Source organism: Dermacentor albipictus, chromosome 1 (genome assembly GCF_038994185.2).
Source record: "Dermacentor albipictus isolate Rhodes 1998 colony chromosome 1, USDA_Dalb.pri_finalv2, whole genome shotgun sequence".
In the NCBI taxonomy this organism is placed as follows: Eukaryota; Metazoa; Arthropoda; class Arachnida; order Ixodida; family Ixodidae; genus Dermacentor; species Dermacentor albipictus.
Genome location: NC_091821.1, coordinates 366,142,386 through 366,157,352, shown reverse-complemented (window position 1 = coordinate 366,157,352; position 14,967 = coordinate 366,142,386). Strand labels below are relative to the sequence as shown.

The 14,967-nt window shown below is 50.8% G+C and overlaps 1 protein-coding gene across 4 annotated transcripts in view; it reads left to right on the top strand.

Annotated features, from left to right (window-relative positions):
• The window catches only part of LOC135906953 (ecdysone receptor-like), a 178,582-nt gene that overhangs the window by 88,858 nt on the left and 74,757 nt on the right, over positions 1–14,967 (top strand). For all 4 annotated transcript variants that reach the window (XM_065438585.2, XM_065438583.2, XM_065438584.2 and 1 more), the window contains 2 exons: positions 5,065–5,306; positions 7,212–7,446. In XM_065438585.2, the coding sequence (XP_065294657.1) occupies positions 5,127–5,306; positions 7,212–7,446 (415 nt within the window). In that variant the 5' untranslated portion in view covers positions 5,065–5,126. The remainder of the gene's footprint in view (positions 1–5,064; positions 5,307–7,211; positions 7,447–14,967) is intronic.

Below are 14,967 nucleotides of genomic sequence, written 5' to 3'. Positions count from 1 at the left end.
CCCCGGTGGCTGTAATTGGAAAATGCCGTTCTCCTGACGTCGCCGCTGTGCAACGAGTGTAACGATCATTCTCCTGTTCTTGCGTTAATTGCACCCTGCTGTATGTGACACTAGATTGTGCGCTGCGATGTTTGTGCGCTGTGAAATTTTCTTGTCAGCTTCGTATCGCACGCCTACTTGTCCACATAGTCTACATAGTGCAACATCGGGGCAGTTAGTTAGGAACGTCGCGAAAGTAATTTGCTGGCGGACTGCTATCTGAAAGCAGTGAGGCAAGTGCCTGTAGACAGGGGGAGGGAGGGTGTGTGATGTGAGTGTAGTCGTATAGGGGTCTTATCACGTAACACAGGTCGTCGTTATTCGGCTATCGACGACTGTGAGAACGTGCCGTTATCAACAGCCACGATAAGAGTTGTATTTACATGTCCCAAATCCGGCGCGTTGACGCGCAATGTCACAACGCGCCGCCCGAGCGCGCGTGCCTGAAAGTGCAGTCACCTCTCCTCGCGCTGGCTCCTAACGCGGCTCCGGCTGTTCTGACGCCAAAATGTGCCCCGTTTGTCATTACATCACACGGCTCATACGGTGAACAGCTGCGGCCGACTTACTCGTGGATGTCGGATGATACTGCGCATTTGGAATGACACAGTTCTGCGAGAGCTTCTGTTACGTACGCGTGCCGCGAAAAGCCAATTACCCGTGTTATTTATTTATTTATTTATTTGTCAGCGACTTCTGCCTTCCATGTACGCGCCCTTATTGTCTATACATGCTTCCTCATTTTCTAATATTTCCTGGCCGTTTGTGAAGTCAAACGATCCATAAACATCGCGTCCGTTTTATCTGCAGTTTGCCTGGTAGGTTTGCTTCCTTATCTTTTCATCGCAAGCGAATCCTATATCGACGCTACTTGTCTCAATAGAACGCTGTAGGTCATACAATAGGACAGAAAGAACACGGGCGGCGGTTTCGTAGCGATGCCTTTTAAAGCGGAAGTTTTATTAACCGCGCCGAGCCGAGTTTTGACCTTCATGTGACCGTAGCTGCGCCGTAGCCTTGGCAACGCATCCCGTGACTCGCCGCGCCGAGCTCCGGCGCCGCCGCCGGCTTGGCGCATGCGCTCTCTGCAGCTGGGTCGCCGCGTGCCTGGAGCGACGCGCTCGCCTAGTCATTTTATTTTGAGGCATGTAAATTAATGAAAATGAAAGCCTCAGCGCTCGCCTATAGTCAGTGCGAACTTAATGACAATCATGTCTAGCCACCGACAAAGGCACAGCCGTCAAACTTGGCTTAACGATGATTGTATACTTAGGTATAATAATTACAGCTAAATCAAAGGTTATAACCAAGTGAAACCAAGACTTAACCAGGCTAAGCCAAGCTTTCGCTTCGCATATCCAGAGCTAGCTGAGCTAAGCCGCAGCCAATTTTCCCCCGATGCTAGTCTTTTTCGCGCTTCATCCGGCATCGGAGCGATGCTCCGCCCGCGTTGTCAATGGAATCAGCCGGCCTCAAACGGTGGATGATAAATAGTGGCGTAGAATCTAGCTGAATGCATCGCCACAATATCGCGGCCCAGTGTTGGTGCCACGTGAATAAGCTGACAGCACGTAAATTCACAGTGTATCACCGGTGATTAGCGACGCTTCTTGCGTCGACGTTTTCACCGCGGCGTGCTTGCTTTGCAATTCGCGTGACGCCATCTGGGAAGGCCGACAGGCCATAGCACTCACTCATCGTTCCTTGAAGGAGCACGCTTTGCAATGGGAGCGTTGGCCTGAAAACCAACGCGCCGGCCTGAAAGTTATCTTCTGCAGTGCGCCGGTATTATCTCTCGGGTCTCCCGTCGTTTGCGTCGTTTATCGGCTTATTAGCGCGGCTGCAGTTGGCACCGTATGCTCGCGGCTCCCGTGGCCGTGTCCGAACGGGAGAGAAGCACGCATGCGCGCTGCAACAATATACGATCGGCGCCCTCAATGTGACTCGCAAATTGTCCTGCACACCGGAACGATTGAAATTGCGCTTCCTTTGGCGTCATTTTGCTGACGTTGCTATAGGGACACCGAACGGCTATAAATAGAGAGAGAGAGAGAGAGAGAGAGAGAGAGAGAGAGAGAGAGAGAGAGCGTTCTAAAGTGGCACCGCTAAAACGCAATGACTTCGGGATAGCACAATTCGATCGGATCGCGTTCTTTTAGAGAAACCGACCGAACGCTCTCTCCACTCAAGCATTATTTAGCTATTGCTGGCTTCTGAATCAATCTAGAGAAATGACGTTTTGACCAAGTGCTTTTCCTATCTTCCCATCTTTTTTTTTTTCCTTTAACGGTGAGTACAATATGATATAATGGTTGCTAGGCGGCTTTGGCGTAACGATCACGTATCATCGTAGGCGCAAACGGGAAGTGCTGCAGTATTGTTGCATCTCGCATGCCGCATTGTTGGTAACGGCCCTTCGCGGCGCTTTATGTACTTTTATTCCAGTGACCGACTATGTTCCATTTTTTATCTGCTGGCCGCGGGACTGGGCGTGTCAGGATGTGCCATGATAACGAATAATTAAAAAAAAAGTATTTTCTTCTTAGAGGAAGGTCCTGCAACGCAGTGAGTGATACCCGCCGTGGTTGCTCAGTGACTATGGTGTTGGGCTGCTGAGCACGAGGTCGCGGGATCGAATCCCGGCCACGGCGGCCGTATTTCGATGAGGGCGAAATGCGAAAACACCCGTGTACTTAGATTTAGGTGCACGTTAAAGAACCCCAGGTGGTCGAAATTTCCGGAGTCCTCCACTACGGCGTGCCTCATAATCAGAAAGTGGTTTTCGCATGTAAAACCCGCTAATTTATTTATTTTTTTTTTGCAACGCAGTGACGTTGCATACCATTTATCGTACGCTTGATAACAACGTCGCAAGGGTTTGCCACCGTCGCCGTATTTGAACATAAACACTTTTGTATGTTCATAGTTTAATATGTATGCATAGATTTGCGTATACCTTGCGTCCATATGGCTTTAAATGGCAACGTGATAGTTTTTTTTCTTTTAAGTACTGCGTCATAAATAATGAAATAAACATTATTACAATTGTTCGACGGGAGGATTCGAACACCGGACCTCTAAAGCACATAAGCCCGATATTGAAACGTTTACGCCGCGGATGCATGGACAGGAGGAACCACTGCAATTAGCAGCGATTATGCGTGCTCGCAGAACCTTATTGCTTTGAAATTCAGGCCAGCTTAAGCCCCGAAAAGGCGTAACAAACGAAGCCGCAACCACCTCTGGAACCCCAAGCACGAAGACCAGAGAAATGCATGGGCTACCCATAATTCCCGTGGTTGCCGAAGGATCGCAACGCCAGAGTTCCCTGTAGTAATTGTGGGAAAGCCTATATATTTGAGTACTGCGACAAGTGCAGTGTTGATGTAGCCTAGTAGGTCGCCAGTATGCTGGATTGGCGGAGTCATGTTACCTTCAGTGACATACAGGCATCGTTCATTGGTCGCCTTGCGAAAAAGAATTCGTTCCCACCCATGTAGACAAAGTCTGCATCCAACAGTATCCGTGTGTTTTAAATGTGTTGCCGATATATATATATATATATATATATATATATATATATATATATATATATATATATATATATATATATATATATATATATATAGGAGGGTCCTCTTATACGTCCGCTCTTGTCACGCGTGTGATATGTTTCGCAAATAACAACTCACCGCGTAGGTATGGTGTCCTTCGGAAGAAAAAAGGAGGATAAAAAAAAAAATGTAGATGGGGTCATTTATCAGCGGTTGTTGCCCGTCGGAAATGGCGTGTTTTCGCCCTTTCTCGCACGCACCTCTCCTCCTCGTATTCTACCTTAGCTAATGACATTCCGCGGCCCACGTCACCGCCGTTCTTATGTTTTCTTTTTTTTCCCTTCCTCCGTTTTGCCGTCTCCGTACCAACCGCGCACCCTCGCCGTTCCAGTCTCCGCACAGCACACGGTCGTGTAAACACACACACACACACACACACACACACACACACACACACACACACACACACACACACACACACACACACACACACACACACACACACACACACACACACACACACACACACACACACTTCGTATCTTACTTCGCGACTGGCTAGTGACGTCGTCGCGATGGGCCGATTGTGTAGGTGCGCGTATCGCGACTCCAGAAAGTGCCCGCAGACCCTCGTTTTACTGGTCGGCCACTTGAATGAAGCTGTCACTGCGCGCGCGCGCACGCACGCACGCACGCACGCACACACACACACACACACACACACACACAGACACACACACACAACGCGCCTCGACTGTTCTTCACCTGTATAGTTTCGCTACAAGGCGCGCTCGGCGTCTACTCGGCGTAGCGGTGTATGTCGAGCGACTCCTCCGGAGTTTTGTCGAGAGCACAGCGACTGCTTCAGTCGAATGGCGATGCCACGGCTTAAAACTGCAACAGGTCGACGAAGTGCCTTAGGTGACGAAGCGTTAATAAATAGTGGTGAAGAGGCACCGTTGGTTGAGCAAAGAAGAGAGCGCATCTTCCGCGTCAGTTTCCCGAGTTCGACGAAAGAAGTGAGGGGCCTGTCGGAAGGTTCCCCGGTGGGTGCATTATGCGCAGTTAGGCAGCGCGGCTTAACGAGACGCGAGAGTGAGAAGATGCGGCGCTTCTCGCCGTCTCCGGGCTTGCTTTTTTTTTTTTTTTTTTTGCCGAGTTTGGAGGGCAATGCGGGGAACACGCGTGTGAAGCCACTTTAATCGGCCTCTTTTCCTTTCTTTCTTCTTTTTGCTTTTTCTGCGCCCGCCGACGGTTCTCTTAAACGTATGTAAAATGTTTCGCGACAATACGTCACCTCAAAGGGGGTCTCTCAGGCGGGCGACGAAGGGGCACGAACCACGCTGCTTTGTTTGTTATTGACGCGATAGCAAGTGCCGAAGTCGATGTTGCCGTGCGCCAGAAGTTTTCTGTGCGCGTCGCCGTGAAAAGGCGCTCATTTTGTGCCGCCCTTTTTCTTTGTCTCGTGCAGCCGGTTTGCTCGAATGGTTTCCTGGGGACCCGCGTCGTGTGGAGGCGCCGTCCGGCGGCCCGATGCTCTCTGAGCTGCAGCTGCAGCCGCTGGGGCGCCGGTCGGCGGCGGCGGCGGCTGCCCCATCCTCGGACGAGGTGGCCTCCCTGAAACCCATGCTGCTGCAGGCCGCCCAGGGGGCCGGGGGCCTGGCCGCCGGGTCGCCGCCGGCACTGTCGCCCAACCTGCCCAGCGTGGTCAAGGTGCGTGCGCATATGGACCGCCTGCCTGCCGAGAGTGCGCGCGCAGTGCGGGATGACGCGCGAAATCTCGCGAGTGCGTTTCTCCGCGCACCCTCCTTGGACCCGACGCACGGTGGCGGACGTCGCCCTAGAAATGGAAACTAAGCGGGAGCGCGCGAGCTGGAGGACTGGCTGGCCTATCCTAGCCACCGTCTCTTCCTTCGCTGCTTGCTAGCCTATGCCCTCGGCTCAATAATGGAGCCATTACTGAGAGGCCGGCCGTCTTGTGTAGGGCAACCTAACAGTGTTGAGACAGTATACTTCCAGTGTCTCACGTATCCCCTGTCGTACAAGCCAAGATAGTGCATCAAAATCAATCAATCGAATCTTGTTTTCTCTTTATATAAAATTCAGACAGGGGAGTCTGCAAAAAAAGAAAAAAAAAGGAAAGCTGCCTAGACAGTAGAACAACGGTACTGTACTTAAAATCTGTCCCTTGCAGTTTGAAACAATTTTAATTGGAGTTTGAGTAATACGCGTAAAAAGTAAAAGTAAAACAAGCTCCAAGGTAGACGGCTGCGTGTTTGCTCTCATTTTCGTTGTGTCGTCGTGTGACGACTTGACGGCTTTCGCTTCTTTTTTTTTTTCTGCGATGTATTACGTCAGGCATGATTCTCTTTAAAATTAATGGATAAGTTCTTTCCAGGTATGCTAGTAGACATAAAATAATTGGCGCAATCTCGTATATGACGTTCCCGTAGAAAGTTGTCGTATGCAGGCCACACTTTGTAAACTTGACAAAATTCACTGAATTGACGACTCCGCATCAGTTATGTATAAACTGTACGCTCTTCGTGATTCTGTGCGCTTTCCGTCGTCTGTGGTGAAACTAAATGTTCAGTGGATAAAATTAATAGGCGTCTCAAGGAGAGATAACCCGGCACGATGCCATCCACGTGTGGCCTACATTCTGTCGACAGCCGCCATTATAGCTGCCCTCCTCGATCACTGGCATCGGAAGTCGAGACTATCCCGGCCACGGCGGCCGCATTTCGATGGGTGCGAAATGCGAAAACACCCGTGTACTTAGATTTAAGTGCACGTTAAAGAACCCCAGGTGGTCAAAATTTCCGGCGTCCTCCACTACGGCGTGCCTCATAATCAGAAAATGGCTTTGGCTCGTAAAAACCCCGTAATTTAATTAAGTCGAGACTCTCGTTGAAACCGGCGCTATATAGCAACGCGCGGAACGGGTACCGTCTTGCATATCGGCGTACGGCGCTCTTACGGCTAAGGGTGGAAAAAAGAGGGAAAATGCGCTAGGGAATCGAAGTTGCCGTCTTGCTTAGTTGCTTCCCAGGCGCTTTTGTCCTTGCGCCCCGAGTTGAGCCTTGCAATAATCGCGTATCGTTTAGCTCCGAAGATATTCGTCCGGACACATTGCGCACGGCCGTTTTTCGGCGTCCGGTTTGGAACGCTGTACGTTGACGACCGACGACTAACTTGTTAAACCTTTCGGGATTAGCTTACGAGATGGGCTACGTGGACTACTTGCACGCAGTATGCGGTTCTAAACGATCTCTACCAGTTCGCCGCGCTAGTTCCTGCAAAAAGGCAGATTGCGAAGACCCGCGTTTTAGAGCGTTCAGAAAGAAGGGGGCCAGAAATAACGCTTGTTGATTCCACCGAAGCGAGCTCACGACGTGGCCGTGAGGCTTGGCCTTCCGGTGCCGACGTGGGAGCGGCCCGCTTAGCGGTTAATTATCATTACTTGCAGGACCAAATAAAATTTTCCGTCCATCCACCGAAGCGAGGTCCCGGTGTCCCACGCGGAGCAGTCGAAGCGCTCGCCCGCGTGCAGCCGTCTGTGTGCGACGCGGTTTTGCGTATCGCCGCCCGAACGTGTTCGTGCTCGTGTCGTCGCAGGTGGAGCCCCGGCTGCCCAGCCCCTGCATCGGCGGCGCGGCCAGCGACGGGGGCCCGGCGCCCTCGAAGCGCGTGCGCCAGGATGACGCCGGTGCGTGGATCTCGTCGCCGTCGTCGCAGATGTCGGTGGGCTCGCTGTCCCCGCCGCCGCCGCTACTCAACGGACTGGCCAACAGCAGCGGACTGTCGCCCGTGTCGTGCTCCAGCTACGAGACGTACAGCCCCCGGGGACCCTGTGAGTCTGGCATGCTTTCCTCCGAATTAAAGGGCACTCCCGAGAGATAATGCTGGTCCTTTTCTCAGCTGCGCGAGAGCGTAGTCGCGCAGTGAACACAAACAAGCCAGAAAAGTCAGAAGTCATGCGAGGACGAAAGGTGGGCGGTGAGGTCAGCTTGAAATTTAGCTCATCAGCCGCACCTGCGACGTCATATAACCACACTGTAGTCTAAAGTAAGTGAGGGCTGAATCTAGAAACTTCCGTGGACTTTCCTTGCTAAAAAAAAAGAAAGAAATAGAAAAAAAAAGAAAGAGAAAGGCCTATCAAATGTATGACGTCACCCTGACGTCATCGGCGGCATATTTTGGGTGCGGATATTTATCGGCGGAAAGAGGGACGTGTGGCCTTCATCTTCTCGGATAATCAGGCCTTTATACCCGTCGAATAATTGGTAAGATTCTTGAAAGAATAATCTACCAGTATATGCAGCTGACTTGGCATTTCTACAGTGTCCCCTAAACCATCATCGCCTTAGCGCTGTGGAGCTGTACGACGCTCTTTCTGCCGACTCGCGAGCTGAGACAGCCGTTACGCTGTTCCGGGCCGGCAACGCGGCTTGTTGCCACGACGTGTAGTCGTCGTCGCATAAGATGGCGTGCCTTTGCCGAAGTCATCGCTATTGTATTAGTTTGTTCTACGTAACGCGGATGCTCCATAGCGCCAGCGGATGGTTGCCGAGCAACCAGGACCCAAACGGATGCAGTGGATCTGGATCGGAGATTACACATGGCCTGTTCTTTGCCGGTGCGTAACTTGGCTTGCGCACTCGCCTGACGTATTTTACAGTTTCTCTCTTTTTTTTTATTTCCTTGCTTCCGAAACCGTAGCATTTATCCTATTGCGGAAATTTGAGGGCAGGAGTCGTGGAGGCAGGATAATTACGTAACGCAGGCGCTTCGTGTTCGCCCGTTACGAAACCGGATGGCGAAAAAATACGAAAGAAGAAAAGAAGACGGAGAATGCCTATTACCGGAATGCTGTGTCATACAATATGAAGGAGTTTGAAGGTACAGATGCTATCGAAAAACCAACTGCTTTGATGAACGCCCTTGGATCAAGCACCTATCTGTGTATATAGTCGGAGAGACGAGGGGGAAAAAAAAAAGCACATTTGGCCGCAGACCGAGGAACAGACTGTGCGAACCGCGATAACGCGAGTGCAAATCCAGTCAAGGGCATGGACATCACAAAGAAAGCGATGCAAAGGTCGGCTACAGGAGGGAAAAAAAAAGAAAAAAAAACCGACGATAGAGGATCCAAGCAGGCTTGATATACGGCCCCCTGATTTGCCTTTGCCGTGCAGCCGCTTCCGACTAAAAATTGTCCTTTGTGAGCAAAGGGGCGCTGAACAGAGTGCGCAATTTCCCAGTAGCGGTGGCTCTTATCTTCAGTGTCCAATATAGGTCATTCGAGATGTAGCCGTGTCCTAGCACTGCTACACGGCGCGCAGGAGGAGATAAGATAAGCGTATACACGCGCCCTCTCGAGAGTTACAGGCATGACCCGCACATGCGAAGGTCGTGGCGTTTCTCACCGTATACCGCTGTGTCGATGGCGGCGTGCTTGTCCCTCCTTCCACGGATGTCGGAGCCATCTCACCGCTGTTAGCGCCTCCTCGAGGTTGTTGTATATCGTCGCTGTGACAGGTTATGTTGTCGCAGCGACGTCGTTGCATTGCGCGCTTTCAGCCTTTATGAATTGACGGTTCTGGCCGCTGGAGTCGACCTATAGAGCAAAACCGCTTGTGCAGCGGAATTTGAATGGAAGTCTTGCGGCGCTCGCATTTTTCTCGAGTACAAGATCAAAATGGCGAACTTTGTTTCCGAGAACTGTTTCTGATTGGCCGATGGCCGTTGGTGATGATATACCGAGTGTTTCAGCGAATAATTTTAAAGATTGCCTGTGGAAGATAGCACATTTCTAGTCCTTGAGCTGGTCTGCTCGAAGTGGCGGACATTGCTTGCGCGAGAAATTGAAATGCATGATCGGGTAATTAACAAAGATGCACTAATTAAGTTTCTAGCTAATTACCTTATGGCACATATGGCAATTGACAAATTCTAGCCGTGGAGTTCGCGAGATCCACTTGAAACGAATTCTCAGGATGGCACCAGTTTCGAGATATTAATTCCCGAACTTTGCGAAGAAATCCATTGGCGGTCCAGTTTTTTTGTTGTTGTTTCTGCTTTAGTCAATAAAACGACGTTTTGTTAAGTGGAATGACGGTGCATTTCTGCCGCGCGTTTGATGGCGCATGTCTCAAATGATGCCATCTACGCAATTCTTTTCAAGCGGATAAGCCTAGTTTTGCCCGCCAGAATTTGTAAATTGCAATATGTGCCATACAGTAATAAGCTAAGCACATAATTAGTGTATCTTTGTTAATTAGTTGGTTATGCATTTCAGTTTATCGTGCAAGTATGTCCGCCTCTTCGAGTAGACCAGCTTGAGGACTAGAATTGTGTTATCTGCCACAGGCAACTTGTAAGAATTGTTTCAAAATGTTCGCTGAAACACCCGGTATTCTCTGACTGGCCGGCGCCTGATTTTGCCGACGACTCTATGGCAGAGGGCCTGCATCTTTGTAAATATGCAGGTATACAGAACTGTTCGCTCGTGAGAAGCGTTTGTCATTGGTCAGCTGTATTCGCTCACAATGGGGTATCGCTTGTTCTTTAGAGCATCTATGTGTTACGACATGCTTTGCGAATACAGGCCAGTATTTCGTTCCTATCTTGGACACCAGTAATTGGCACTTTCATACCCATCACGACGGGCTCGCCGATTATAGTCGTTTCGCTTTTGCATTTTCTTGCGTCAGTGCGCCTCGATTTCTCTGCTGATATCCTTCGTCTTGGTCGCAGTTCCGTCAGCGTAGTGGTTTCCTGTTTTATATTGCACTGCGGCTCGCGGCCCCGTCTTCCTGAGTTAGGCTAGACTATGCCAAGCAGTTACGGGTCATATACGCGCGTTTGCGTGGCTGCTCGTTGGGCTATCGATACGCGCCCGCTTGACTGCGGTGCCCAGGCCTGTGGAAAGTCGTTTAACCTCGCGATTACGAGGCTCTTCCCGCGTGGCTGTTCCACGCGCCGCCATTCTGTCATGGATAGTCGCGTCGCCGTGCGGGTAAATTGCCAGGGGAATCGCAGATCGGTGTGCGCAGCTGCGTTTTTCCAAGCGGCCCTGTGGAAAGTACCGGTTTACGACTTTTCTAAATCTTAGTAGCCGCATACCCTCATCAAAATTACGCCTAAGGGCATTCACGAACGAGTCGACGCTGCGAAACCAGAAGGCTCATCTTCTAGCGCTTAACAGGCCAAACATTCGAGAATCGCTTTTTACTGTGTTTTTGTAGTCGTCCTCTCTCTGTTAAAATGTTTGCAAAAGGTTTTCTCTCTTATTCTGTTTTCCTAGAAGTTGTCTCTATCGGCCGTCTTCTGTATAAAGCATATTTTATTGCAACTTCACGATGGTGTGTGGTCAGAAGGCGAACGCTGGCGGCAGTTTGCGTGTCGTTCTGTGGGGAAATGCTCCAAGATTCCCCCTTTTGTTTTGCTTCCTCATTTCCTCTATATCTCGTTTGCTGCTTCCGCGACAGGTGGCGTTAGTAGCGAATCGAAATACCTGAAATTTCGAAGCATACAAACAAATAACCCTTCGCAAGTCTGGCAGAGGAAACGGCAGCGTAGGCGTTCGGAAAGACAGCGATGCAGTAACTATGACGCAGCCGTGACGTCTGCCATTTATTTATATAAAGGCACGTCATCACGACCTGCGCCGATGTTTCAATATGAACTGACTGTATCCGCAGTCACGGGGCAATGAAGCGCGACCCATTCATAGCCGAACTGCGGCAGAACGTCACACATGGATGTCCATAAGCAGGCAGTGGAACGGGACTTTTTCGCTGGGTTGTTTGCTTCCGTGATGCGAGGGACTCGGTGCAGGTGGCGGCACTCGTTTCGGGGACTTCTTTTGGCTTGGCAGCGCCAAGGTGACTCGGTGTGTCGCGTCTGTACTCCGAGGGTGTGTGGTTCCCTAAGCTGTATAGAAGATGATGTGATAGCATCACATCACTCACTCTTTTCACTCCCCTTCCCTCTTCCCCAGTGCAGAGCAGCAGACTAGAGCGCACTAGCTCAGGTCGACCTCTCTGTCTTTCCAATCAATAAATTCTATTCTTCTCTCTATGTGATAGCACTTGTGTGAAAGTTTGGGAGCGAACATGTATCACTGGAAGCGCGAACTTAAAGCCGGGCAATCAACACTCTTGAAGCGACGAGCGTTTGCCGGTGCAAATGCTGATTCTGTCGCGTGACAGTTTCCGATGCTGTCCGTGACTGCTTTGAGGCCACCGTGTCTTACGACCGGCGATGTTACGTCTACCGTAAAGACCACGCGGTGTGTCTGTGAGCTCCAGAATATATTTTTACATCTTACACCAACTTTTGGCGGACCGGTGTAGTGAACTCGTGTAATCCATGAAAATAAATAAATAAACAAATAAATAATAAATAAATACCCAATAAGAAGCACTTTCTGGGTGGAACTTATTGTTCGGTATCGGTACTTTCCCGCATTTTCATCTTTCCTGCGCCTTGCCACCTTTTCTTTTTCTTGTCTTGGCATCCGATGTGCTATCAATTCTTGCAAACTTCACTCCGTGTCTGGTCCGACTACATTGGAGAAGGCGTTGAAAAACCGGTAGTGGCCGAATGTCTTTGCCACTTCGTCCCAGGCACGTGGAGCTTTGAGAAGAATCGATAAAGTCAGCATTTTTCTCTTTTTTTCTTTCTTCTTTTTGCCAAGCGCCTGAAGGGCGCAATCTTTGCATATAGGAGAAGTGTGGGCGCGCTTGTTACATGCATAGCAAGTCGTATTGGCAGGCACTCTTTCCTTTTAACATCTTCGAAACCCTCTAATGTTCCTTTGCTTCGGTACAAGTTTGCTGGGACCGATAAAAAAAAGAAATGTACTGGGTTCGGACCGGCCCCTACAGTGAGTGGAAATCAAGTGGGTGTATTATTTAAAATAGCAAGCGGGCTGACTGCCGCCGGCGCTCTTCGCGTTCCGCCTTCAGTACACGCTCTCCGAAAGCATGCCTTGTACGAACGCGTGGATGGAGAAAATAAAATAATTATGTAATATATATAGCTTTAGCTGTAGAAGATGATGTAATAGTACTTGTGTGAAATGTTGGGAGCATGCTGTCTCCGCCGAACTTATTTCGGTCCGTCGTTCGATCTCCATCTCTGCCGAGTGAGAGAGGGATAAGCGGTTCCCCGCTGTGCCTGTTCTTTGGCTGGCGGGCGGGAAAGGGTAGCGGCGCACGCTGCGTGTGTCTGCTCCTCTCTCCGCCACCATCGCATGTCGCCCGCTTCCTTGTCGCTGCTGCTGGCCCCTGTTGATGCTGCTTCCAGCCCAAAGACAGGCGGCAGCTGTGCACTTTTAACAGCCAGCCGGGCGGAGAGATCGGAATGGAGCAAGCAGCGCCGATTGGCGGCGGTGGGGGCGGGGGGGGGGGGGGGGGTAGGTGAGGTTGGGGGCGAGGGCCTAGCGTCGTGCGCCGTCATGCGCCGCAGGCCCCCGTTGTTAAACGCAGCTGCTACCATAGCGGGCTTGCCTGCCCGCCGCGCTGGCGAGCTTAGGAGACGGACCCTGTGTGCCGCCTTTGCCAAACGGAGCCGGATCTGTCGAGTCGGGTTTGCCGGTAGCCTGCTTTGTCGAAACAACCTATACGGTGCCTCCGGCCGGGCAATAGAACCATGTTCCTTACGGGCGTGTCAGTTTAGGCGGGAACTGCATGGCGTTAAAAAGGTGGCTAACTTCTGAACAGAAGGAGCGAGAGAGAGAGAGAGAAAAAAAAGAAGAAAAACATCCCGCATACAGGAAGCAGTTTGTACACTGACTAGGTCCTGCTTATAATAAAATAATAATAATAAAATGTACTCACGAACCAAGGACGTCGTGCCAGTCTTGAGTCAAAGCTTGCTGGTGGTGATAAACTTTATCGAAAGGGGGAAGGGTAAAGAGGGACGTGGCTGAGGGTTAGGGCTCAAGTAAGGCCCTGGGCCTGCTTGGCCTTTTTCGCCCAGTCCACCAGCTCAAGTTGTCGGTCGACGTCCCCGGAACTGAGCAGGCTGTCTAGTCAGTCTCGCTACTGACGGGGGGATGAGAGAACGGGAGCGAGGTGTATTCCCACATTATGTGTCTGAGTGTTCCTGTTTCTGAACAGAGCCTACATTTGTCGCTTTCCCTGCCCTTTGTGATTTTGTTAATGTATTTTGGGTGTGGGTATGTGTTTCTCTGAAGTCGCCGAAACGCGACCGCTTGCGTTTTGTCGAGTTGCTTGGCCGGTGGTGGGAGCGCGCGACGCCTCAAGCGATCCCGTTCAACATGTCAGTCCCACGAGCGCCGCCATAAACACTCGTGGTCCGGGTTGACCTCGCTTTAGTTAAGGGATGTGGTCGAGGCTCATCGACGGGTCTGTGACGTGGGAAGGCTAGGGTAGTTGCCACTTTACTGAAGGTGCGTTTCGAAAATGTGGAAAGGGAAGCACGTGCGCAAGAGGCTACACATACAGACGCCCGTACGCACGCACAGGCACGCCAGCGCGAAAGACTCGAGCTACTGCTACGAAGCCTGGTGTATGGCTACGGCAGGTTGTCATGTGGCTGTCATTGCCAAGTGTCGATCGAGGCATATTCAACTTCTTTGGTGTAGGTGCCCTTGCTGGCATTAAAGAAGTACTGACTGTCCTTCGTGACGCCTTAATTCAAGTTCGCAAGCCCTCTACTTCTCGGATCTTATCGTCGACATGGGACAGTGCTAGGATCACTTGCGCTAAATCCAGCGAGAATTAGGCGTACGACAGTGTAGTCGGAAATTGACTTAAAATGGCCTCCCCTACTATAGTTCTCTATAAAGCATACTTGTGTCTCGTTCTTCGCATTTCGCCAACGCATAGCCGGAAGCATCTTTTGTACATTATTCGCAGTCCAGCGTTTGTCTCCCATTGAAGCACTAAACTAGGGGCATAATTCACAAGCCATTTCGTCCGCAGGATATGTTTGTCTTGGCCAACCGACTGGGCTTTTAATAAGTCCACTGTCGGCGATTAATCATAATTTATTGCGCCCTGCTTTGCGAGTACGGGCACTGTCTTCTCATTTTTTTTCTTCCCCAGTTTAGCTGCGACACCGTTATCCGTCGGCCAGTCCGCGCACGGCGTGCGCGATACGTGACCCGGTCGATTTTAATAGCGCTCACTGGCAAAGCAGCTGCATGGCTGGCTGATTTGCTGCTCTCGCTTCTTTTTTTTTAAACTTCTTTTTCTGGGCAGCTTGAAAGGCCATTAAAACTGGTACTGCTTGGGAAGGCATCGGCGGAGACACCGTTTCTGGCGCATTCTTGCCTCTCGCCTCGACTGTCCCCCCTTCACGGTGATGGTGAGCGAAATCTGCTCGCAGGGTTCCGTTG